This window comes from Opisthocomus hoazin, chromosome 6 (assembly GCF_030867145.1).
Source record: "Opisthocomus hoazin isolate bOpiHoa1 chromosome 6, bOpiHoa1.hap1, whole genome shotgun sequence".
NCBI lineage: Eukaryota > Metazoa > Chordata > Aves > Opisthocomiformes > Opisthocomidae > Opisthocomus > Opisthocomus hoazin.
Window position 1 is genome coordinate 54,849,121 of NC_134419.1, and position 26,539 is coordinate 54,875,659.

Sequence of the window (26,539 nt, forward strand, 5' to 3'; positions counted from 1 at the left end):
GACTACCTCGGGGGGGCATCACCTCCTCGCCATCTTCTCCCGGTCCCTCCCTCTCCCGCAGCGCTGGAGCTCTCGGCTGCTGGGGCTTGCCGGGACAGCAAGGACGCCGAATTCCATCCACCGAGCGCCGGCGCAGAGGCGAGGAAGGCTGTGTGCAGGAGGACTGGATCCGGCTGGCGCAAGGATCTGCAGGACACCAACACAGCTGGAACGTTTCACGTTATAAACATTTATTTATAGATGTACAATTGTACAATTAATTCTAAATTAAGAGATACAGCCTCTGTGAGCATCCATTAGGATCTATGCCTCCTCACTCCCTGTTATCCATGGGGATCTGCTTGCAAAAAAATAATCAAAAGGTTTTGGCTGGCAGGCTCTGGGCAAGGAAGGTCGTTGTGCAAGACACCCAGCACCTTTTGCAAATGTTTTTTTTTATTTAAGCCCCTTCCTGTGATCTCTTCAGGCCAGCTAGCCTGTGCCTCTACTAAGAGCTATTTCCAAATGCCATACTTCCACCCAATTCCTTCCAAAGGGGGTGGAATCATTAAAAAAAAAAAAACACAAAAAAAGAAAAACAAAACACCTTAAAATCAGGTCCGAGTCATGGTGGCTGTGGGCTGATAAGGCTTGCAGTTAATGGGAGGGATGATATTTTGCAAAATAAATAAGTAGCTGAAGATAGACCATATGGATTCCTAACAATAAAGAAATAAAACCACCTTACCCCTCGCCTCCTCCAGCCCCTGCCACCCCACCTGGGAGCCGCAGCCCTTTTGACTCATTCCCCCGAGGGTGTCGGGGCACAGTGCTCAACGGAAATGTCTTTAGACAAAAATGAACTGCAGGGTACCAAAAGAAAATAAAAATCCAGTTTATTCCATGGGAGGTAGCTCCGCTCGTGCCAGCTTTGCTGTGAAGAGACGAGCCGTCCTCGTGCGCCCTCCCGCTGCCCTAACGCCGGTCCTGCCCAGCGCTGGCAAGGGGAGAGACGCGCTGCAGAGCTCAGGCGGGGGCTGAGGAGAAGAGGTCAGGCGCGCCCTCCCATCTCCCCCTGCAAAACTTCTTTCAACAGAAGCAATAGAAATCTCTGTTTCTTCTGAATTAGCAGTATTTTACAGGTCTCCTCTAGGAAATGTCAGAGACAGGGTGTCAAGGCCATGGCCACCTTGCGAACGGAAGTGCCAGTGGGTGAGGAACCCCAAGTGTAGGACGCACAAAAAAACCCCCAACAAAGGGAGACGGCTCGTGGAAAGCCCTCTCTACAGAACGAACGCCGCACGCTGATTATGATGCACAACTAAAGCAGACACTGCAAAAAAAAAAGAAGTTACGTGCACAAATAAACCCAACGACTGATGAACAAAAACCATCCAGGACAATCCTTCCCGTCACCGAGTGCGACGCCGCGGCTCAGCTGACCCGCTGCAGCTTCTGCCAGCGCTGCAAAACCACCCCACGAATCTGGACAGCTTCCCCAATTTCTTTGCTACCCCCTACAGATTTGGAATTTCTTTTATTAAAACCCGAAAGGCAGGTATTGACATCCCAAGCCACAGAACACCGCTGTCCTCCAGAAAGCAAAATACAGTAACTGCAAGGTGATCCTTGCTTTAGTGTGTCAGGCAGGAAAGCGCTGCAGAGCGAGACACCCTGGGAAGAGACTTCCCGCTTCCCTGTTTACCAAACCGGGCAGAAAACAAAATAATTTAATCATCCAACCCCTGCATAGTTTAAAAGTACAACATATATACAGCTATAAATTAATTCTAAATAGATTATATTTCCTTTTTTTTAAAGTTTTCTTTGATCACTAAATTGTCCAATTTCTCTCTCCGTTGGCAGTGACCAGCGCAGTCACAAAGGGTCTCCTTCTGCTTCATGGCTTCTGCGATTAGTTCGTGTTATTCTACACGCTCTGTGTCTGTTCTCGGGGTTGTGGGATCCCAGGAGCAACGAGACTGTCGCACACTAGCGGTGTCGGAAGGGAAGGGGGAAGACGGGCAGCTTGATTTCCTGTCCTAATCGCTGCCTGAGACGGAGGTCGCATGGCGGAGACAGGCAGAGAGAAGAAAGAGGGCAGTTGTGCGTTGCTAATTCTCCAATTCCATTTTTAAGATACGGTTTGATTCTTTTAAATATCAAGTCTGTCACCTCGGCTCAGTGCACTTCACCAAAAGTCTTCAGGCATTTCAAGAGTCTGGGAACAACAAGCAGTAGTGTGTCAGTCGCCGAACAAGCGCACGTCACCGTCCCTCCCCCTTCCTTCCCCCCAGCCCCATCACAGGCAGCGGGCCCCCTGCCTCAGAGCAGCTCACTTTTCAGACCGTGGGTACAGAGAGAGAATTAAAGAAAAGCAGGTAATTAATGCCAGTCTATCGTGAAAGAAGAGGCGCAGTTATGAAAACAAGAAAGCGGGCGACTCAAGATAAGAATGGTTCCAAAACCAGGATACACTTGAAAAAAGGCTGAACGCAACCCAGAGGGTTTGCTTTAAAGGCCAAACTTTGAGACACGCTCCCTCTGCCAAGGAAAATAAAAAACAAAACCTCCCCTGCTAAACCTCCTTACTTGTCATGCAAATCGGGCAGCTGGACATCCAGCGTCCGCAAGAAGTCTCTGCAAGCCTAAATGGTGTCCGCACAAGTAACACTGGGCGCAACCTTCACCTCCGATTTGTTTTCTACAGAAAGCCCGTTTTCACATAATTCTGTGGTAGGAGGGACCCGTACGTTTTACAGCCATCCCAGCAGTATCTGGTAGGTGAAATCAGCCCAGATATTTAAGCAGAAAAAGGGCTACAAACTCTGTGCCAATTTTTTTCATTATTTTTGGGCAGGTCTCCCGCAACCCAGCACACCCGGTCTCACGTGTGCTATCTGGGCTCGCCTTAATTCCGGCTCTCCAGCCCCTGAGTTTTCCAGACTCCCCCTCAGCTGCTTTTACTTTGATTCCCAGTTTAATGCAGTAAGGTACTTCTACAGCCTGCTGTGAGCTCCGGCCATTGGCTTCGTTCTCCTTGAGCGTCACGGGAAGGCAACGGGGGGCGCAACGAACATCTGCTTGGTAGGCATCCGTTCCCTGTCATCATATGGCTTCGAGTGCCAGGGGATAACAGCTTTTCCAGTAAAGCAGACAATAAAGCAACCAAAGAAGGGTTCATTACAACGTAGTGGCTGGCTGCCACGGCTGGTAAAAAGCCTCCAACCAGCCGAGACGCGCACAGCCGCTGTATCGAATGCGCAGTTGACAAGACCTCAGCTGAGTTGCCAACATGCGCGGGGCTTTTGCTCTGTTCCTAAAGACCCAACCCTGACAGCGGCAGAGAAAACAGGGAGCTTGGAGAGAGCCAAGGGTCCCGACATGCAAACTAAACAAAATCAGTTTCCCAGTTAACAAGTGTGTACACTTGATGGAGAGGGGTGCTGCCCCCCGTGACGTGTGTGCATCCAGAGGAGACTCGTGAAGACCTGTCCCTCAAAGAGATTTAACTAAGTGTGAAAAGCACTATTGTGCCCTGCTCCGCTGCCAGGGGAAGCGTCACCAGCTCGTACTCAGACCTCTGCTGAGCGGGCAGGCAGCGACTATCCGTGCAGGGAGGCTTGAACGTCTGACAGTCTGCTACAGCTGGGGGTGCCCATCTTCTGTGCTCGCTGGTAGAGATCCGAGTCTCCAAAGTAGCGCGCCCGGTACAACAAGCCTTCCTCTGCAAAGGGAAACAGCCAGCGTTACAGACGTGATGTGGCAGAGACCCACCCGCCAGGCCATGTCCCATCACAGGCTCTGCTGGGAACAGGAGGCACCTCCAGTTCTCCACGGCTAGCTGAAGCGCAGGATGAGGCTGAGGAAATGCCCTCTGCCCTTTAGGGCAGGATGGGCGTAACGTCTGCCGACAGCTTATGCATCCCAGGGAAAGCCTTAGGAACCTGATGGGACCTGCCTCCGGTCCCAGGAGGCACAGGAGGCAGCCTACACAAAGGCTACCCCAGCAGCACGGGGAAGAAGACATGCAGAAGCTCGGTGCATCGGCCTCACTTGGCACCACTGGGGGCTCGAACAGCCCCTCCTGCACCCCAGGCACTCAAACCCTACGCCAGTCACTGCTCTGAGAGCTGTGACCATCACCTGTGGGAAGGGGCGGGCAGAGAAGTCGGCTCACCCCTGGGACTCGGCAAGCAGCTTGCTGCCCTCGCCGCACTCCGCTGCCAGCCCAGATGGCCACATCATCTCTGACGCTGTCTGGCTGGGTGGCCAGCCCTCCTAGCTCTGGGTGCTGTCAGCAGCAGGCAAGGCGATGTCAGTGCTGCCACCACAGCCTTCTGAGCAGGGACAGGGTGCAGGATGGAGGACGCCACGGGCAGCAGACTTTCAGACACAGTCTGAAATGTTACACAGAGCTATCGGGGGCCTCCTGAAAATGAGAGGGCTGCAACCTCCCCCCTGCACTGGAAATCACAGATATCCTACTGACACTGCAGCGAACCTCTGGGGCACAACTCCTGTTTGACCAGTTCTACAGCAGCATTAAAAAACAAAACAAAACAAAAAACCCCCACATACTGGATTTGTCACAAAGTCACAGACAGAAAAAAAGCGCCACCAACACAGGAAATGTGCTCGCACCACGTTAAAATGTAACTTGAGCATAACTCAGTCCCCAATAAAAGACCTTTCTGAAGCCAGCCTCACGCAGCAGTCACGACTCTCCGCTCCTGACCCCACACTACTTACTCTGCTGCTTCTCCTTCCAGCAGTTATTTCGAAGGTTTGCAATATAGTCGTCCTCCACGCTCCTTTCAACATTTTTCAGGTTTGTGCCCGTGTATTCATCTGCAAAGTTCTCAGATACGTAGTAGACAACTTTCAAGTGCTCTGTCACTCTCCTGTGTATGTGACCCACAGACCTAGTGCAGAGAGAAGAGTCAGAACAGTGTAGGGTTCAAGGGCAGAGTAAAAAGTTCCCAGCTCTTTATAAGGCACAACATGCCACGATACCAAACCGCTGAAAACGTGCATCACTCCTATGCATCACACATTTGAAGGTTTGGAAAGGAGAACCATTTCTGGTGGAAATGAAACGCCAGCACAGTGAGAGAAAACCTACCAGGCCTCTAGCTAGGTGGGCAGAGCTCTGAATACAGTCATAACTCTCAGGCAGATTGCCCAAGGCCTAAACCCACTTAAAATAAAGTATTCATTAGAATTTTCAGCACTAATTAAACCTCTCTGCAATTTCCTTGCTGACAACACCATCATCTGTTTTTGGCGGTGAGCCCCAAGGATGGTTACAAAGCTCGGAGGCCGATGCCTGTGCGGTGCAGGGTGAGAGCAGCCAGCGAGGCAGAACGGCGCCTGCGCAGAGGAGCATGGCAGAGCCGAGGTGAAGGCAGAGCAGGGGCTGGCTGCCGCAGCTCCCCAGCAACCCCGCCTTGCTCAGCAAGGCTGCCCGTCGGTCAAGCCCAGTCCCCTCTGCTCAGACAGCTGCTAGCCCCAGGAGCGTCAGCTTCCTCTGCCGCATCACATGCTGCCACGAACACTGTTGCTGCTGCAAGGAATCAGACCCGCTCTGCACTCCAGCCTGCACCAAAAAGTACAGAAAGCACTTTCTAGAAGGAAGTCTCTTCCCACCCTGCCCCTGTGGATTTGCACTTCAGACAGAGCCCTGTACTTATTTTCCTCGACACTCCAGCAAACCTAGATACTCACTAGGGCATGTTTGCAAGCTGTAACACCGGACCTGTGCCCAAACGCTGGACTCATCGGGAACAGCTCCATCTGGAGATGTGCCCAAACTTTCCCATAACAAATACCAGCTGGCTGCTGCATTGAAAGCGAGCCTGGTTCCTAAGCCAGGTATAAACATTAACTCATCCGGCTCGCCCTTCAGTCTGTTATCACGGTTTACAGGAGCGATTCAAAGACTCCTGCACGTTTCACCAAGGTCCAGCACTCACGGACGACTGGTGGGTAACTGGATAGACTGAACGTGACCAAAAAAGCTCTCCTGGCATGTTTCGAGACAAAGGCTAACACCTCTCCGGCAGCGCCTGCTGGCAGAGATGCGGTCTGGAAGCTCAGCTCACTATTTTACCTGTCAAGACAGAGCCCTGAGCTCTCCCAAAGTTCACATTCCTCTTCTGTGTAAAGATGAACTATGAAGCCTACAAAGCGTGCCCTCAAAGGAGCAGTATTTCAGCTCGCAGAGCTCCAGCAGCATGCTTGAGTGTAAAGCATGAAAATAAGGACCTGGTGCAAGACACCTGCCACCTGAAGTCAGACATGCAATTAAGGCAGGCACATTCGGTGAGGTGTTACTGAAGGGCAGGGTGGCACAGACAGGCCCACCACTAGACAGGTCTTTGAGCACTCAGCCAGTTTTTGGAAGAGATTTACAGAGGCAACGGAGTGACAAATGGCTCTTCAGGGCTCCGCCTTTCTCAGCGACAGCTTCACTATCAAAAAGTGGCATTAAAATCTCCATGTGCCGTGAAAACCTCACCAGGTTCAAAAGCTTCTTGCCCTCCGCTCACCAAGCTCAGCACGGCGAGCTCCAGCTTTCTGCCAAACCACAGCCAAGGGCGGCATCTCCCTTCACATCGGGCAGCCCACGGGGCCCGGCTGCGGGCCAGCAGCACCGCCTGCCGGAACAGCACGCCTGCCCTCCCCAGCAGGTTTCACCCGAAGCGCCTCGCTCACTCAGGAAGGATGACGGAGGACTGAATCAGCTCATTTGCTGCTCCGGTCCAAATCCAAACTAGAAAATGGGTTTGCTTGGTGCTACCCGGGCACGCACCGACAAGGACAGCATGGGGGCCGGGAAATCGAGCAGCAGAGAAACGCCCCAGGCTCAGGGATGGCTCTCCTCTGACAGCCGACAAGGCTGGACAAAAATCCCTGCCCACGTAAAAACTGCCCTCCACTGAACTTGCTGTGACCCCATAAACTGCCTCTTCACCAGAACAAAACAAACTGGTATACATATATAACGCTTTATTTTAGAGTCCTAATGTCAACTGCAGAAATCACATCCCAATACTCTTTAGCCTCTCAGATTAACCCTTAACTATGCTGTCTTCAAAACCGCTCCATCTTTTGGTTCCAAGCACTAATGTCATAGTCTTTACCTTGGACCCGAAAGCTAATCTGGGTTTTATAGTATTTAAGACCATCAATGACCCATGTTGTCATCTGTGATACTAAACAGGGCCCACTGGCTGTAACCAAGTCTACCCTCTTTAAAAACACGTAAGGAACTTCCACTCAAGAATGATGCAAGCAGCCAGAAATCAAGCCTGTTTTCCCCTTCTTTGCTGGCAATTCGAAGTGAGTAAGAATAGACTCATTTCATTTGTCAGCCAAGTGAGCAGATCAGGGCATTTCCACAGGATCTAGAATGAAACAGCTTCACTTTCACATAGTATAGGTCTGGCCATAGCTACTTCATGGCAAGATTAGAATTTAAAAATAGGGGCTTTCTCTGGGAGTGTCTTTTACTCTACAGGAGTGTCTTTTACTCCTTCTTCTTTTCCCCTGTTGCTTTGTACTAGGTGTAAACTGAGGATTCCGTGAGGAACCGATCTGGCTTTCATACCCCATCTCAATTCACTGTGCACATGGGATCTTGGTGCTGGGCTACTGTCTCTCAAAATCATTTCGTCTGTCCATTTCTAGGACAGACACATCCAGCTATGGGTATGGGCTGCAGAAGGTCCCTGTCAAAGAACATCCTCCCTTACGCAAACGAGCACCCTCTCCCATACCTCCCACCTGGAGACCTGTTTGAGAACCAGGAGGCCTTCACCAATGTGTGAGACACCTGGCAGCAAGAGCAACGGTGCGATAAGATAAAGACAGGAAAACCAGAGAATCTAGACCCTTACCCCTTCACACCACCCTGCCCTCCAGAACCCAACCCCCGCCCCAGCTGGGTAAGTTTTAGAGTAACGGGTACTAACGGCCTCTGGCTCAAACTGTAGGGTGGGCTGGAGACCATCATCTGGCTGAGGGCAGACACAATGATCAGGATGAGGATAGGCATCAGCTGGACAAACAACCCAAGGCCACCCTGCAGGAACAGAAACACACAGTGGAGGGCCGCCCATACACTTACACGCACGGATCAAATAGCATCGCTCTCCCTCCCTCCCAGCCCTAACACAACTGGGATTGTCCTGCTTTTCACAGGCATTTGGCTTAGGAGGCACCCCAAAATAACTAGAGGGAACCCAGAAGTTCCCCTCCAGAAAGGGCAGCGTGACTCTGATGGTCCAAACCCACTGCCCCTTCTCTGGATGTGACAAAGGGCAGAGGGGACTGACAGGGGGAACCTTGTGAGTGAATTTCAAAAGCCTCATGCCCACATTTTGTTTTTCTAGAGCAGGTTTCTGTCCTGCTTGTGCTAGTGAGCCAGCTGGTTTTATATGAAGCCTCCTCCCCTCTTCGGCATCAGATGAAAGTAATTCCCCCTCTACCTCACCTCCTGAGCTCCCTCCAGTTCCAGCAGAGTACACTTTCCCCTTTAAGCTTGAGAAAAAAATATTCAAGAAGTTCTTGTTGTTTGTTTGTTTGTTTGTTTTACAAAAACACATAATCGGCTATCCTCAGAAAATTATAATCTTCAATACATAACTTGGGTCTCTTAAATATGAAGTCCCTCATTCTCACTTCTTTAGACCAGAGGACTTGGAGCGCTGGAGGTCTACTTAGATTGTCTGTGATGGGAAAGCATAAAAATAGCTTATGCTATGAAGTGTCTTTCTTGATTAATTAAACATCACAGATCAGAAACACTGCAGCTTCAATACTGGAATAAAAGGGAGAATGAGTTCCTGAGGGCAGGAGGCACGCGTAGCCATATTAGCTGAAAAGTGGATTTACCTTTTGAAATTACAGAATTAAATCAGAAAGGAAATGCTTATTCTGTGGTAAAGACAGGTACACTTTACCGGTGCAACCTTATTTCAAGGCGGCACTGTTTCAAGACACATCAGCGTTTTCCCCACTGTACGACAGCTACGAGAGTACCGAAAGAACAACCACCAGTAAATTAAACTGCAGCTTGGTGCATGTTCTGAAGGCAGCTCACTTCCCACGAGTCCAGCTTTCTGTTCAGGGGGGTGGAAACAAGCAGGACTGTTTCACAAGACGGCCACACCAGCAAGTTCGCAATTCATGTATCGGAAAAACCTTTAGACTCCCAGCCCCCCAGCCTGTTCTCCACTTACGTCACCCTGATGTTCTCGTCTGTCCTGCCTCTGATGGTAGGTATATCGCATCCTGCCATTGCTGTATACGTGAACGTTACCTATGGGCAAAAGAAAACTGTTACACAAAATTCAGAGTAACACGGTGCTGGCTGGCCAGGAAGGAACCACCAAAAGGTGGCCATGTTCCATGTTGGCCTCACCTATAAAAACACAGCAGGAAAAAGCAGACTGGGTGCTGACAGCAAATTCAGGAATTTTAACTTTGAACATTGTCACAATGGGCTTGATCTGTTTCTGTGGTTCAGGCCACACTCGGCAAAGATATAGGACATAGATGTTGTAAAGCAAACCACGCTGTGCTCACACTTCTATCTGGTCTGCCATTACTACCGCTCTCAGTTCAGCCTGCTGCACGCAGCCAGCAGCATGCCAGCCAGATCAGAGCTGGAAGAACAGCACATCTGTCCAGCTGGGCTGCTTCCAGGCTGGAGCGGGGATGTCTCAGGGAAACGGTGATTTGACAGATTTGGGCTATTCCCGAGATCCCTGCCTATGTGCCAGTGCACAAGGTGCATGTCCATGGTTTTGGTCAGTGGGCCACATGGTCTCCTCCATCATGCTGTCTTGACAGGATGGCTGTAGCTTTAGGGCGAAGAAGACACCACAGAAGACTGACAGAAGAATTTATATATGTAAAAAAAATCTATTCATCACCTGAAGCCAACGTTTACAAAATGAGTTATGTAAGCCACAGCTGTAAAAGGAGTATTCCTAAGGTGTACGTAGCAGATATGTCTGAAGGTGAACTGGTGGTGGGCATGGAGATCCACGTATAGATTTTGTGGGATCATATGAAAATACAGGTTGGAAGTGTTCTCAGGAGGTCCAACCTCCTGCTCAAAGCAGCTATGCAGAGAAAATACCTCACACAAGACTTCTTGCTTCTAATTAATTTAAATTAAAACCAAGTACAAAAAGGAACTGATTTTGGTAGTTTTTCCACCCTAAAAACAGAGCTCTTCCATGTCTTGTTTTAAACATCAAAACTACAGCTGAAAAGGGAGACCAGCTGAGAAAGCAGTCCTGAATTCTCTTGGGACAGTGAGGAAAGGAAAAATAGACCAAGCTAAAATAGCAAACTACAACACTCTGTTTTTACTGGAGTAGCTTTACCTCTCTGACAGGCAGAACATGAATGCTGCAAAAGGCTTCAAGATGTTTTTGCAAGTACTTGATGTTAGTGTGTTAATTCTTACACACCAGATAGGAAAGAGCTACCAGAGTAAATCTTCTCAACTGAAACAAAAATACTTGTTTTTCCAAGTTGGTGCACAGGGATCAAATAACCACTGCCTCCACTGCCAGCCAAATATGACTAGAGCAAATACAAGGCGGTCTTCTAAAATACCCTCATCCTTCTATTAAATCTGTGTCTTTTTGATCTGATCAAGTGAAGGAACAGTCACTCGGTTCTTTCCTGCTACCCAAGCTATCATCAACACTGTGGATAGACAGGATACAGACTTAATTTTCAATTCAAGAGGTTTAAATTATACTCTAGAAATAACACTTTCCTCTTTTTTATGGGACACAGTTGAAAGAGGCAAGTGGACACTGATCTCAGAGAAACTGCTCCAGCTGCATGGCAGAGCAGATACAGGTCAAGAACAAGGCTCAGGCGTTAACATAGTTTGTTCTGATGAGAAGATTTAACTTCCAAAACCACCAGGCAGAAAAGCCTTCTTCAAAACAGGATTATTTTTACAACTAGCCTTTAAACAAGTCATTTTTTGTTCTAACATTCAACCCAACCTAGTAACAGCTAATGTTGCCAGCATGCAAACAAATACCTGAAGCTGGGAAGAAGTCCAGCTCTGATGGTATTACTTGCTGGATGCTGAGTTCTCCAAGTACCCATCTGAACAATTTAGAAAACTCTAGGTGTTTAGGTCATGTGTGAAGGAGAACTCTCTCTCATCAAACTCAGAAATCCTTGCACGGCCAAATAAATCACTACTGCACTGTTGCTCTGTCAAAAGGACTGGGTCCCATTCAAGAGATTAAGGTTTAACGTGCTTACTAGAAGGAAAACCACCACCAAAAAACATGTTGAAGAGGTCCTCAGGGGAGATGTCTGCCTCAAACCCGCGGTGGAAGTCTGAGTGACTGTGTCCATGCCGAGCAGGGTTGAGTTTCTCGTCTCCAAACTGGTCATATTGCTTCCTCTTCTCTGGGTTGCTCAATACTGCATATGCATTACCAATGGCTGAAATATTGACAATAAGGAAGCAATTAGTTTCTTTCTTCTGGACATAATACATTTAGCCCTGCAAACTGCCAGGACTTGCTTTTCTCACAGCATGAATGAGACTCTCAGCTACCCACGTCCCTTCAACAGGCCACTTCAGCGGCGCAGCACGAGCACCTGGCACGTTTCTCTGGCAAACACACACAGAAGGAAACCACACCAAGAGACTCAATGAAGCAGGCCTTAATTAATTCAGATGAAGAACTTATGATATGAGTGGTACGAATTCAGTATATGTCCCTAAAGAAATCCTCTCAGATGAATGAAATCATGAATTGCAAAGGAAACACTGGTAGCACACACACACACACATACACACAATGATCGGGGTTGGAAGGGACCTCTGTGGGTCATCTAGTCCAGCTACACGTTTCACTTAATTAAACTTGTTATTTCTTTTGAACAGCTAATGCCCAAATTCTTCAGCCGTAAGCAACTCTATAGGAAAGTACAATTTTAGCTGACAATTTTTATTCAAAAGTGGCATTAAGGGAATTCAATATCATAGCCTAAAACCAGACCTGCAAGGAATTTAAACACGGGCTGGATCACTGAAAGAGACTTTAAAACGTCCCATAAAAGCTAGTAAGGAAACCTAGGCCAGAAGTGGTGTCTGTCACCTACAAGTTTCAAAATTTCCAGATGCCAGAAGTAAGGTGCATAATTACCAAGACTGTTAACCAGTGCCTGTGACGGTGGAAATGTACTGGAACTAACCCCCCGCCAGTTTCCCAGGTCACTCTCCTTCCAACCTCAGCATGTTTGAGGCTTTCTACCAGCACGTCTGCCTGCCACCCTCCTATTTCTGTACTTCTCTCTCTGCACGTTCCAGCTAACCACTTCCCCTCTGCACCAGCCTCCCCAAGAGCCTTCCTACGTGACTGCAGAGCCTATCCCCTCTCCTCCCTGTGTCGCAAGGAGGCAAAAACGTTCATGGCAGTAGTTCACTGGTGTATAAAAGGCAGAGGCAGAAGAGACAGAAAAGGGAGATATATGCCGTTTGGAGGAGATTAACTCGAAGATTCAACATTTTCCCTGTAGTCAGATCAAGGTGTACCGTTTCTTCTTGGACTAGAGATTTGGAGTGTGGAGAGCGTAACGTCAGTACACTTGTTCCCCTCCTTGGTTATAATTAGTGCACACAGAGCAAACATTTCTACAACCAGGCAAGGAAGCTGGATGACAAGGACTGATTCGGACCATATCAGCTTGTTTTTTCAAACTGTTCAGTTAAGCAACGCAAACGGAGTGGTTCAGGGTTCTGTTCATTGTCTGACTTTCTGCTGACAAAGCCCAAGAAACACCTCATTCCAAATCAGGATTGTGCCTCAAAGTAGTCAGGTTCAACTCTTATTTCAACGTCAGCCAAAGGTAGTGATGCAAATCTGCTACAAGACAGACTGCAGCCAACTGCAACTACAGACTGAGACAAGGTCTTAGCACAAGACGAAAAACTTTATCAGCTGTCACCAGGAAGATGAATGCCAAGACTTCAGCTAATACATCAACGTAAGAAAAAATTAACTAAAACCTTCATAGCAGTGTACATTTCCCTGTTCACCCTCTGGAACCTAACAGCTGGGTTTTAGCGAGCCCTGCAAACTAGGAGCTCAGCTTGGGGGCTGAAGGATGGAGGAGCCAACAGGGCAAGGCTTGGAGGAGAGATAATCTGAGAGCAGATAGCTCTGCCATGGAGGATAAAGGGCACCTTGCTTAACGCACGACTTCTGGCACGTAACTCCCGTCAAAGCCTTTGGCAAACATCATTATTTAAGATTACAGGTGAAGAAACCTGCCTTTCGCCACTTAGCAAGGATTGAAGGATAAACTATCGAACAGCGGCTTACTGCACATGTGGTGTAGATAGCTGTCTGCAAATGCTCCCTCTTTAATCTGCCCCCCGTACTAAACAGGGCTCTCCCAAGTAGCTGGGGGTCAGCTCATTATTTGCTAACAGCAACACACTTATCAGTTGTGGATTTAAGTCTTAAAAGACTTGAACAAACCTTACATAAGACTTTTACTGCTGAATTCATGTCTGCTAGAAGCTTGCCCGAACACTGTATCAGCACACTCACACCAGGCCAGCCCTGCTCCCCGCTCCAGCAGAAGTCTCATGCATTTCACTCCCAACATGCCCAGAATCAGACCACACTATTTAAACAGCTTAACACTGTGAAACCAGTAGTGTACAACTGGCATTATGAAGTTCTGCCTCTAGCTCAATGATAGTAATCAAACTTCCACAGCTTGCAAGGGAAAATGAGGTTATATGCTCTAAGCAACAGCATTTCTCTCTGAAAATTACTCCAGTTTTAAGGCATCTTATTACCCAGGAAACACCCCTGCTGCATTTGTAGACAGGCCCTGAGAATCGGGCTCTCTACAGCAGAACTGAAGCTCCTGGTGACTTTTTTTGAGTTCTGGCTGGGCTCAGTTGTATGGCCAGGGCAGTTTCACCCTAGAAATTTTCACCTGGGGTTTCTATCCAACGATTCCATCTGCAGCCTTTCACCATGGTCAGGTGCTGAGTGCTTGCTTAGAAAACTGAGGGCTTACGATCTGCCTGAAATGCTCAGTGACTGGAAGAGTGTAAGTACCACTTCTGAAGAAGAGTTTCCTGCCATTGGGCCTGCCCCACAATGTTTCTCTTGAGGGATTTGTGAACGCAACGGCTACGTCTGGTGCTGCACAATTTAGAATCATAGAATGGTCTGGGTTGGAAGGGACCTTAAAGATCACCTGGTTCCAATCCCCCTGCCATGAGCAGGGACATCTTCCACTAAACCATGTTGCTCAGAGCTCCATCCAACCCGGCCCTGAACACTTCCAGGGAGGGGGCATCCACAGCTTCTCTGGGCAACCTGTGCCAGTGTTTCACCACCCTCATGGTGAAGAATTTCTTCCTAATATCTAATCTAAATCTGCACTCTTTTAGTTTACAGCCATTCCCTCTTGTCCTATCGCTACACACCCTTGTGAAAAGTCCCTCTCCATCCTTCCTGTAGGCCCCCTTCAGGTACCGGAAGCCTGCTCTAAGGTCACCCCGGAGCCTTCTCTTCTCCAGGCTGAACAGCCCCAACTCCCTCAGCCTGTCCTCATAGGAGAGGTAGTCCAGCCCTCTGAACATCTTCGTGGCCCTCCTCTGGACCTGCTCCAACACATCCATGTGCTTATGTTGGGGGCTCCAGAGCTGGACGCAGGACTCCAGGTGGGGGTCTCACAAGAGCGGAGTAAAAGGGCAGAATCCCCTCCCTTGACCCACTGGCCACGCTTCTCTTGATGCAGCCCAGGACACGACTGGCTTTCTGGGCTGCAAGCGCACACTGCTGGCTCATGTTGAGCTTCTCATCCACCAGTACCCCCAAGTCCTTCTCCTCAGGGCTGCTCTCAAGCCACTCTCCGCCCAGTCTGTACTGGTGGTTTGGGATTGCCCTGACCCACTTACTGGGTTTCTACTGGACTTGTCATTAGATAGGGGTGCACCTCAGCACTTGCCCTGTGCTGGACGGCTGCAGGACTTGCAGCTTCTCCCTGCTATGTGAATCATCCTGCATCTCTCCAAAAAAAAGGATGGTTAACATCCAGAGGGAATTTCCTCCTGAGCAGCGTGGCAGGAGGCTGGAGCCACACACAGGAAGGGCTGTTAGCAGAAAGGGAAGGAAGGCTTCTCCTTGTCCGACAAGCAGAGGTGAATCCTACCTGCACCAACCTGTGCTTATTATTTTAAGCTTATACTTTGTTCATAATACAACCAGCTGGGAAGAGAGACAACTTTACAAAGAAGATCTTTATTTCACTCTACCTGACTCGTGAGGTTGCTTTTAAGACCCCTTGCTAGCCCAGCTCAGCACCATCACCTGACAGTCGAGGGCAAATCACAAAGCTGGAGGAAATGTTCTTTACCTTTAAATGCCTCTGTAGCCCCTGGTGCGTGGTTCTTATCTGGGTGAAACTTCAGTGCAAGTTTCCGGTAAGCCTTTTTGAGGTCCTCATCAGAAGCTTCTCTGTTTACTCCCAGAATTTCATAGTAATCTTTGCATTGCTTTACCCTGCCAGTAGAGAGGGGAGAAAACACGGGCAGTTAGTTTCAGCTGTGAAAACCACTTTGCTTTGAATATGTCAACTCTGCAACTTCTCACACACCACAGTTTCGATCAATGCTGTTCACTGAACTCTGGTTTACTCAGCTCTAATTCCTCTGAGGGTGACCCAATTTTTTTCACAGACTGGTTCCCGCTGTGCCTGCATTACTAGCACGTAAACACGCTCACAGAACAAGTCGAGCCAGTAGAGGCAGCTGGGCCTCTCCTCAGGCAGTGATATCACCCGCAAAGGAATGTGATTGGCAAATAAACTTCAGATTCATCATGCTCACGTTTTGGAGGCTATTTGGGCGGGACTACAAACGGCAGGCCAGGATCTGAAGGATGGCTGGACTATTGGCTTCCCCTCCAACCCCTCACACTTAGTTAATTCACAGACCTAAAAATAACAGCAGCTGAATGCTAGAGGAAGAACAAGGGAGCTGCCCAGGCCTGTGCGCGTAGCCCAGCTCGTTCTGGGTACACTCACAGCCCAGCGATGGCTTCTCTTTCTCACATGACCTCATTGAGGCAGAACACAGCACGCTGGGTTTTTGGAGAAATGGATGACGTAACAAGCATCCCTGCAGGTCCCTTAGCCAGAGCACTTCTTGCACAATTCAGACCACGCCCATAACCTTAAAGAAAGTTTACCAAGTGACTGTGCCTGCAGTTCAGTCCTTCAACTTCCAGTATTTGCAAATGGTAGAAAGAACCACTGGCAACAGGGTTTGGAAAACAGGTGACTGGACAAACATGTCCTGGGACTTTCCAGCAGGAGCTATAGAAGTATATCGTGCCAACAGAGTGAAGTGTCCTGCAGTGGATTTCTACTTTATCCAGCTCTAAGAGAGACCATGAGCAGCATATCATCAGGAGAGAGGGACAAGGACGTGCCCTGTCACTTGCTATGACAGCAAAGCGTAGAGCAGGAGGGCTGCCCACTACAAGCTGTGAGCCACGACTTCCACCTACAGGATCTCAGGAGCACATGGGATTTTTCACAGCATTACTGAGTAACACTAAAGCAAACATTAATGTGAAGTCCATGAGATGAATGCATCCAAAAAGCCTCTTCGGACCTCAGGCAGGAAGAGGCCTGTGTGCCTACAGCTCTAGCCATTGCACATGCCTTTGGGGGAAAATCTCACCCCTCACAGACCCGACCCAGCTGCCTCCCAGGGCTGCTATAGCTATAAATACTCCTACATATCATTTTTAACACCTAGTGAATTAAAAAACACTCGATACGGTTGAAAGCTGACCAGATCTCCTTACACGGCACAGAATGTGAACTGTTGTCCAACTCTGCCTACTCCTTCCTCCCTTCCTCCTTCATGGTCCATCATTACACCTTTAAAACATTCTGAAAAGCAGACTGGTATCGCACGATAAACTCAAACCGAGAGTTGAAACCATGGGAGAGCTGCGTACACACCTCTTCACTGCATCCACCTGGTCCTGAGTGTAGCCCTTGGGAGCCTCCCCACCAGCCTCTCCGTTGGCTGACGGGAATTCTCCGCCTGTTTTCTTGAACTGGGGGTTTGTGGACTCCCTGGATTGGGACTGGCCATTGGCCGATTGCTCATTCTTGTTGAGTGATTCAAGCAGAACTGAAATGAGAAAAAGATTTTTAAAAAAAAAAGACGTTAAGAAACTGCCAAGCTCATCTTGCCCTTCCCACTCTCCCATAAAGAGAGCCCTCTTAATCTCTGCCACTGCTCTAAGACCCCCCACCCTTTGTCAGAAAGATCCTCACCTTTTCACCCAACCCTTGAGCTCCTGCTGCTTCTTGCCCAGATGTGAGGCCTACTGCTGTGGACATTGCCTGCTTCTCCCTATGCACGCAACCTCCACCAAAACCTCAGGCCTGCCCAGCCGGACAGTCCGGGAGCCACAAGGGATTACCAAAGCGCTGCATCCTTGCCTTCTGCCTTTTTTTTCCCAGGTGCCTCCTTACAGCGAAGCATTTCCACATTTGATTGTTAGCACATTATAAAGCATAGTATTCTTCTTTATCTCCTGTCTTTGAGAGTCTACTGTGCTGGGTAAATTATGTGACAATGACCTATCTTTAGAGAGCTTAGAAAATAACACCGTGGGATGCCAGTCCCACAGGGACGCACCCATTTTGGGGACAGAGAACTGCAGCACTGATTGCTGGCACCACTGACAGAACCCACCACATGCGAGTCAGAAGGGTGCTTTGTTCTCTTCTGCTGTCTTACCTACGTATTCCATGTGTGTAGAAGAAGCTGCAATAACCATCTTCTCTCTCGTTTACCAAATATGAATTGCATACATTCAGTTTCCCTTCTCTTAAGTGGGGTGCATGTGTGTATTGGGTAAACCGTTGTGGACTGTCGCCGCCTCCTCGCAAGGTGCAGACACTATTCTCCATCCTCTTCAGCCAAGAGGGGACAAACATTCAGGCCTGGCCTAACAGCACGGGTGACAACACTCTGAAACCAAGTGAGGCTCCTCCAAGCACAGAAGTATCTTTCCTTCATGCACTTCCCTGGTGGCTGGATAACACCAGCTTTCAAAACGATTTCTGCCTTGTTTTAACCAAATATCAGACCGATCTCCTTGTGCCTGTAGTTTCTGAAGTTTATATATTGCATCCCCATTAAAAGAATACACACACGTAATACGATTAAAACCAGACAATATTATTTACAAAGGCATCAGTAACTTGACGAGCTTGCAGTCCTTTATCCAGAGCCTAGAACCGAGAAGGACGTTTCATCTCCTCCTGCAGATTGCATGTTACAGACCTTGCACCATGGGGGTATCACGTTCTTTATGCAAGCACAAACAACGCTTGCAGGCCAAGAGACGAGCCAAGATATCCTATCTGCCCCGCAGAGCTTGCAGGGGCAAGAAAAAACCGCTCGGTAATCCAACAGCCAATACACGCAACTGTTAACAGGAGGAAGGATAAAAATGACAGTGAGCTAACAAGTGCTAACTCAATGGATGAGATTTTGAGCTTGGGGCCTTCACGGATTTTGGCTTTCAGAAAAATAAATCCTCACATTTACACCACTAAAGCATTCACAAAATTACAGTCTTTGCTTTTGTTCTTCCAAACCTAGAGCAAACTGCCAAGCTCTTTTAAACTTAGTTTCACCCCCCTCTTGCTGTTCTGGGCTCTGTTCCCTACAGCTTCCCAAGAGACTTTTGGTAGCGCAGCTCCCAAAACCAACCTCAGCAGTCCACGTACAGCCACAGCTCAGTCCTGTTTTGCTCTACAGCCCCAGTCCCTTTCCTTCTGCAGCCCAAGCCACGCTGGTGGCATTCACAGCACAGCGCAGTTTCATGAACTACTGAAGCGGAGACTGCTGGATTAGTTTTCAGTTCTGTCAGCTCAGCTCCCCACCAAGCATGTGCTATGGATCACTTTTCCTCATTTATTAGCCAACATCTGCTCGACTTCTGTTATTTTTTCCACAACTCCTGCTTAAAGGTGACCAGCAGGACTTCGTCTATACCAGTGTGCCCGGCTGCGTTTACGTAGGAGATTTTTGCTGAAATCCCCTTGCAAAACCCTTTGCTGATCCTGTGACGACACCTGCAGGACCCAGCCAGGGTCAGAGTCTGAAGCGCCGGCTGCGCAAGGTCCACGTTGCTGATTGTTGCCAAACCCGATGTGACGCATGAGAAAGATTTCCCAGGGGAACAGGAACTACGTACGGACTCAGTGATCACCGTGTAACTGCGGGATCCTTAGCAGCATTTCCCAACCACGGACTCAAAGTGCACGGGCGAGCAGCTGGCAGGACATCGAGTGAAGGGTCTTTGGGCAGCAGCTTAGATGTGAAACTTCTACCAGCAGCTTGGCTGGGTCTGGCCACAAATTAGCACACTGACATTAGCATTTGACATTAAACTGTCCTGCTGCCCCCTTTTCCTCGGCTTTCCTGCCCCGTGCTCCAGCTCTCTAACAGTACGTATGCCAGCTTTTATTCTGGCTTTCCAGGCCACAGTATTAGGGCAAAGCGTGACTGCCGGACACTGCAAACTGGCGCTTGCTGTCCTCCAGATCTGCTCTTCTGGTGCACGCCCTGGCAGAGCTCCTCAGGAAGAGCAGTCCTTGTCGGGGTGGGCCTCTCTGTGCACTATGCCATGCTTTTTCCTCCAGAAGTCACTTCTCCCACCCAGTAATTTCACAAAAGTATAAATTCTGAACGGGAAGGGAAACCACACCAAGCGTACGACAGGCCGATGCACTGTGTTTGAGGGAACGGGAAGAGGCCTTGTGCAGCCAGAGGGGATCACAGGAAGCCCTGGGTTCTCCGTCGCACCAAGCTCCAAATCACAGCTGAAGAAGCAAAGCTCCGATAAGGTCTGGTGAAGTAAAAAAGGCAGGGGAAAAAAAAAATCTACAGCCCTTTGCACAAACCTCTGCAGTGCAAGAGCACACGGAGAAAGAACCGTGTTCGGCTGCTGCTGTGCACCACTTCCCAGCCGCTTTTGTGGCACATCGGTTACGGACGCCACAAAGCTTCCAGGAAGCGGGGCCGCTCCTCAAAACCCACGGGACCGGCGGGAGGTCCCCGAGAAGGGAGCTCGTTCTTCGCGCGTTGAGAGGCGGCAGCCGTGCTGCGGTGACCCGCGGGCGGAGGGCAGCAGGAAAGGGGAGGACAGGCAAGGGAGGATCCCTCCGCAGCCCCTCCGGAAGCTCCCGCGCCGCCCTGCCAGGCCCCTGCCCTCCCGCACGGCCCCGCAGCCGCGCTCCCACCGGCCGCCGCGCCCGCGGCCCCGCCGCCCGCCCGCGGGTGCGGGCACGAACGTAGCGGGAACTCGGTGCGGTGCCAGACCCCCGGCGCTCTGCCCCGCCCGCCCTCCTCTCTGGGGGGGCCGCTTCTCGCTCGCCCGCCCGCGCTAACGGCTGAAGGCCGCGGGGCCGGCCGCAGCCCCCCCGCCCTGGGGAAGGCGGAACCCCACAGGCCACCGCCCGCCCCGGGCCGACCCCCCATGGCGGTGGGGCCGCCGCGGATCCCGCCGGGAGCGGCCACGCGCCCCCCGCCCCGCCCCGGCGGACTCGCCTGCCCGGCGTGCCCCGCGCGCGGCGCATGCGCGGTGCGGGTCAGACGTCCGGCGCGGCGGCAGAGGCGCAGGCCCCGCTCCCCCGCCCCCCCCCCCCCCTCCGCCCCGGCGCTCACCCTGGACCCGTGGCGAGGGGTACAAGCGCTGCGCCTTCTCCAGGAAGCGGCGGGCCTTGTCGGGCTGGTTGGCCTTGGCGGCGGCCAGGGCGATCCCGATGCACCGCTCCGCCTCATCCCTATTCGACTCCATGGCGGCGGCGGCCGGGCGGGGGGGCGTGGCCGCGCGCGGCCTGATGGCGTCAGGGCGCCCCGCCCCCCGGCGAGGCGGGGCCGTGGGGGGGCGGGGCCCCTCGCCGCCTTCCCCCCGCCGGAGGGCCCGGGAGCGCCAACCGGCCGCGTCCCTGCCCTCCCTCCGCAGAACGCCCCGCGTCTCCCGTCACCGCCCGCCCGCCGCGGGGGAGGCCCGCACGGCCGCGGCGCCTCACGGAGGGGACAGCGCTGGGCGAGCAGCGTCCCCCGGCACTGCCTTCGCGGTCCCGAACGGAACGCCCCGCAGAGAGGGCTCCCCCGTCAGAAACACGGATCGGGGACCCCGGGCGGCTGCTCGCTCCTTGCACCGGCCCTGGCAGCCCTCCCCGGCGCGGCGGCTCTCCCGCCGGGCTGCTCCCGGGGTTCTCCGCTCTGCCCCGGCAGCCCACGGCTTCTTCCTTCGGAGCGACCTAACGGTTGAAATAAACCCTCGGCCCGGTCGCAGTAACGTGGAATAAAAGCGATCCGGGTGCGGCCGCGCCAGCGTGCTCGCTGCCCAGGGCTGCAGGCAGGGCAAAGCCCGAAGCGGAGGGGGCAGCAGGAAGCAAAGTCCTTTTCTTTTTCCTGAGGGAGAGGAATATGAAAGGCCAGGGGCAAGCAGATACAACAGGCTTTGATTTCCAACTTTTGATTTCCCACAGGCTTTGATTTACAAAAACATCCTGTTAGGAACAGTCTGGGCTCTCCGGAGCCTGGTGCCAGCCCGCCGGTGTCCGCAGCAGTGGCACTGGCCCGCAGGCAGTGGCAGGGCTGAGCGGGGGAAGCCGGGCACCGCTCCCTGACCCCACTACTGCTTGGGCATGGTGAAGTCCCACGCCGTCTCCTGGGCGCATTTCCACATCGCCCGCATGAGTCGCGTGAAGCCCATGTCCTTGGGCTTCTCCAGGCCTCTCATAAGCCGCTGCTTCATTATGGCAACGAACTCCTTGTTGCTCAGCTCACCGTTCCCTGCGAGAAGAGGAAGAAGCAAAAAAACCAAAACATGAGAAACACAAAAACCTACTGACAACCCCCTCCCCACACTAACTTTAAAGGGCAGCAGCCACAAGTGTCATTTCTTGCCGAGACTGAAACCACATTTGGCTTCAATCTCCCAAAGTATCCCGCCAAGCAGGGGCTGCTGAACCGCAGCATTTAGATCCCAACCCGAGGGACACTGCCCTGCTGAGCCTGGCACCGCCGTGTCTCGCAGGGCCTGGAGCACTGGGGCTTGAAGACAGAAAAGCAAATGCAGAGCAAATGCTCGTGTGCCTGCAGCAAAGTCTCTGCCTTAAGCGATTTAGGAAATTACGGGAGCACAGGGTAACAGCGCATTGTTCTTAATGGAGCAGAAGGGAAGATTCATTCATCTAGTGAGGTTATTGAGAATTATGTCAACTAAATTTATGTTAAAAATAAGATTATAGTGAATTGGGGCACATTTTATGCCATATACATAAATTAAAACCTCTGGGACTTTTGTTTAGGCCGTTAGTTGATCAGAGGAGACAGCAGCAAGCCACGGCGTGACCAACAGCCTGACGCCTGTCTGCTGAGGGGCTGATGCCTTCTGCCACGGTGCCGCACGTATCCCATTACCTGTTTTGCTCCTGTGCCTACAGCGCACAGCTGACAGCAGCGATGTTAGCTTCTGGGGAGCAGCACAGGAAAGCAACCCACCTTTGGGCACTGAAGAAATATGAGGGACATCAGCCCTCAAGGAACAAACCCGACAGTGCCACTGGTTCCCCAGATCAAAGGAGAGAGAACCCTCTGGCTGATACAGGGAACCACATCATTATATTTCATGACTTTCTGCATTTGAGAGTTTTTTTTTCCTGCCTTACATCCGAATGCAAATCTGGGCAGTGAAATTCCAGCAAACTATCGAGGGGCAAGTAAAATTCCCTGTGGTGCTGCAGGTTTTTGATGTGTGTGTGCTAATGTCAATGCACTGTGACAGAGTGAAAACATGCACAAAAAAACCCCAAAACCAAAAACAGGTCTGCGCCTGCTTTTCCACTTGATTCCTTCCTTACTGGGACTTCTCTGCCAACCACAGTCTTTCCCCCCAGAGGTTTGCTATCAAAATATTTAGCAGATTCTCCTACGAGAGGATGCAAACAGAGAATATTCAGCTGTGCTTCGGTTCACTCTCATCTCCAGCCTGATCATCTGGCTTGAGGGTCATACCAGAAAGTGGCACTGAAGCACAGAGCAAAACAAAACAAGATGCAACCTTAGAAAGGTGCAAAGAAGCAGGCAGGGCTGAAACCAAGAGGGACAACATGGAATATATATTTTTTAATGTTCATATATGTAGCAGAAAGCAAACAACTGTATTTATGCATCACTGCTGCTGCTCAGAGCTGCCAGATCCCAGTAACTGTGCTGGAGAAGCAGGGCATCAGCAAGGTCTCTGGTTTTGGCTTCATAGTTTTTGGCAAATGCAGTATTTTGCTACTTTCCAAGTCGAAATTGCTGCCATCATCCCCTGGTGGCAAAGAATCCACTAATTCTCATTAAATCAACCCAAGACTCCTTCAGTGTGGCAACAAGCTATCCCAAAGCGCTCACATCCTCTGGTGGGCCAGCAAATCAATGAGCTTCCCAGCAGGGCACAGAGCTGCCATTAATTAATTAAGCCGATACTTGTTCAGGACTTTGGAGATAAAGTACCAGAAGGCTCGTTTCCAACACTGAAACACAACAGCCCATTTTGTTAAACAAAACAGAGCTGGGGGGAGAAGGGGGGAAGCTGCGTAGCAAGCTGTGCATGCCAAACACTTGCTTCCAGTGCTTTAAGATCGACATCTCGCAAGCTGGGTACCATCAGATGCCCCTCCTAGAAGGGCAGGAGCAGCAGTACAGACCCACCGCCAAAGAGCAGATGGTAGCACGGCAAGAAGAGCCAAGGCCATGGCAAGCTCTCATGGCTGGCATTTTTACCCTGTGTTTCTTCTCCTGGATCAACTCTCGCCCAGCCTGGCCAAGAGGAATGGGGCGAGGTTGGGGTCACTCACCGTCGCAGTCGAAGAGCGCAAACACCACGTCGCACACGTGGTCGGAGAGCTCCACCTTGGCCACCGTTCTGGCCACCTGCTGCATCGTCACTGCAACGGAGGGAGGACACGAGGTTAGCGAGATGCTGTGATCTGCCAACCGCAGCGAGCGCAGGCAGAGGAGCAGACGACTCCTGAAAACTGCCTTTAAGAAAACTTGTCATGTTCAAAGAAGCTTGAAATAAGCTTCATCCCCAGCCCATTCAACACATGCCTCAAAACCAGGCGCCTCAAAGCCTTTGCCTTCCTACCGCAACACCGCACAGGGTGTGGAGAGGCTGCTGTGCGCACTGACGTGCTGATACCTGCGTGTTCCAGGTAAACGTTAAAAGCACTGAGATGAGATGGTTTATCCCCTCTTTGGTTACAAAATCAGAAGTGTCAGTACTACAGTGAACACCAGGTGGGAAACCTCTCCTGACAGGCCTGACCAACAAGGCAAGTCCTTCTGACAGCATTGCAAAGATGATTCTCTATGAACCAGCTATTCCAACAGGCTGGGAATAATAAAAAAACGTTTTCCTGTTAAGCAACCCAGGGCCAGTAATTGCAGAATGAACCCATCCACCTTCTCCTTGCAACAGACTCTGCAGCGAGCAGACAAGGTTAACCTTGCAATAAAATAAAGAGTTATAATGAATTATTTCACTTCCCCACCCAGACTGGCAGCTGAGCTCATCAGCAAAGAAGCGAGCGGTAGCTTTATTCACGCCTCTAGAAAAGAGCAATCCGTGAAGCTATCAATCTGGCAGCGTTATGCAGTAGGTTTTGCTGCATAAAGGGGAAAAAAATTCCCCTCACCGGGCTGGTTTAGCTGTTTCCCTACATGTGTTCCTGTGTGTCTGGCTGCCCTCTGGCCTCCCTCTGATGGCTGCTAACTGAAGGAAGGAAGGGAGGTAAGAGTAGTTCAGTTGTCACTGCTTGTGAGGGCTGAAACACCCTGCTCCCTTCCAGATACTCGATCAAATGGAATGGTTTTGCACGAACATAAGCCTATTTTAAGTTAAATTGCCACCCTACACAGCCTGACCGCAGGAAACCCCCATCCGGAGAGACTTTGCACTGCGGCAGCGAGCCCACAGCAACTGGGATGAACGTTCAGCTGCAGAGCTCCCCTTCAGCAAGGCAAAAGAGGGAAGTGGCAAGACACAAAATCAGACTGAAACCAAGAAAAGCCTCTGCTTTCATCCACAGCATCCTTCTGGGTTCCTGCACTCTGGTCCCTTTGCAGAGCTATTGGCCCTTCAGAAATTTTGAAGAATTATGCGTCTAAGGAAAAACAAAGCACCCAATCCATACCATAACAGGATTAATTACAAATTGCATAAAGTGTATCTAACAGAATTCCGCCCCCCCCCCCCCCCGTGAATGTTCAGATTATTGATTCCTTCCACTCCATTTCTGCTCCCCTGAGGTTTGGGGTTTTCTGGGACAAATCCACAGCCACCATCGGGTCCTTTTCCCCTATAAAATCCCTCCTTTTACTAAATAACGCAGGCAAAAACTGAAATTAAACAGAAGATGGATTAAAATAAATATAATCACAAGTAGGCACCCACTGTTTCCCTGTAATTATTATTCTTCTTGAGTTTAAATCCTTTCCTACATGAGAGATGTAGCTCTGGTCTGCAGTTCTTGCTCTATACTTCAGTTCTGTCACCATAAGTCAGGATATGGCTGCTGCTTCTGTGTGTGTCCAGCTGGCAGCCAGAGCCTGCTTTGGGGAGGGCAGAGGCAATGTAATCATTAAAGAAAACTTAAATTAGTTTTGCTCCCCAGCCTTATGCCTGAGCCTCGCCAAGCAAGCTGTGGGGCGACCGCATGCCTCTCCCACCCACTCACGCCAAGCAGGCTGCAGAATACACCACGCCACGCACGCAGCACAGTTCTCAAGAAAACCTGGACAGCAAAGGAAACAGGGAATTCACGTTTTCAGTGCAGGGACAACCACCATGTCCGTGCATCCCTTTCCTTTCGGCTCTCTTCTGAATACGCACAAATTAGCCAGCAAGATGCAGCGCAATTGAATGAACGGACTACAACACAAGCAAGCAGGCGCATTAGATGGCAGCAGCCCTCCAGAAAGGGCTTTAACAGTCCACCATTTAATTAGCTCACATTGATGTCAAACGCTCACAAATTAAATGACAAAGCTGTCTTCAGCTTTCCCACTAGGTCCAAGAGCACGGGACTGATGGGCAGCATCACACACCCCCCAAACCCGAGGAGAGGATGACTACAAATTGCACTGGTATAGTGCAGTATTTATAGGCCCTCTCTGATCAAACGCCATGAACACGAAGTGGCAGCAAATGCCGGAGCCGAACGGCGAATGGCATAGTCCCTCTTACCAAGATAACTGCCCTGCCTCTGGATTTTATATATGCCTTTGTAAAAGGCACCTTTCTCCTCCCCATTTCGGCAATGCTCATTCCCTAAATACAGTCCTGGCTCCAGTCAGCTGCAAAACACGCACTGTAACTCCTACCTGCCACGTGCACTGCTGGGGGATTTCAGTAACATATGTAAAGCTCAAGGA

General features: G+C 50.5%; 2 protein-coding genes across 7 annotated transcripts in view; both read right to left on the reverse strand.

Annotated features, from left to right (window-relative positions):
* Positions 1–208: 208 nt before the first annotated feature.
* On the reverse strand, positions 209–20,939 carry DNAJB12 (DnaJ heat shock protein family (Hsp40) member B12). 3 transcript variants are annotated; one of them, XM_075423185.1, is made up of 9 exons: positions 20,768–20,939; positions 17,038–17,212; positions 15,421–15,566; positions 11,287–11,472; positions 9,225–9,304; positions 7,956–8,065; positions 4,732–4,904; positions 3,561–3,706; positions 209–2,200 (listed from the first exon to the last, which is right to left on the reverse strand). In XM_075423185.1, exons 1-8 carry the CDS (start codon positions 20,898–20,900, stop codon positions 3,585–3,587), a joined length of 1,125 nt encoding a protein of 374 aa, XP_075279300.1. In that variant the 5' UTR covers positions 20,901–20,939; the 3' UTR covers positions 209–2,200; positions 3,561–3,584. The 3 variants fall into 3 exon arrangements, with proteins under 3 accessions (XP_075279300.1, XP_075279298.1, XP_075279299.1); XM_075423183.1 differs by having other exon boundaries at positions 3,555–3,706; positions 20,768–20,924; XM_075423184.1 differs by lacking the exon at positions 20,768–20,939 and adding an exon at positions 17,828–20,031.
* Positions 20,940–21,571: 632 nt separating this feature from the next.
* The window catches only part of MICU1 (mitochondrial calcium uptake 1), a 114,401-nt gene continuing 109,433 nt past the window's right edge, over positions 21,572–26,539 (reverse strand). For all 4 annotated transcript variants that reach the window (XM_075423188.1, XM_075423189.1, XM_075423186.1 and 1 more), the window contains 2 exons: positions 23,962–24,051; positions 21,572–21,907 (listed from right to left, as the gene is read on the reverse strand). In XM_075423188.1, coding sequence (XP_075279303.1) covers positions 21,747–21,907; positions 23,962–24,051 — 251 coding nt within the window. In that variant the 3' untranslated portion in view covers positions 21,572–21,746. The remainder of the gene's footprint in view (positions 21,908–23,961; positions 24,052–26,539) is intronic.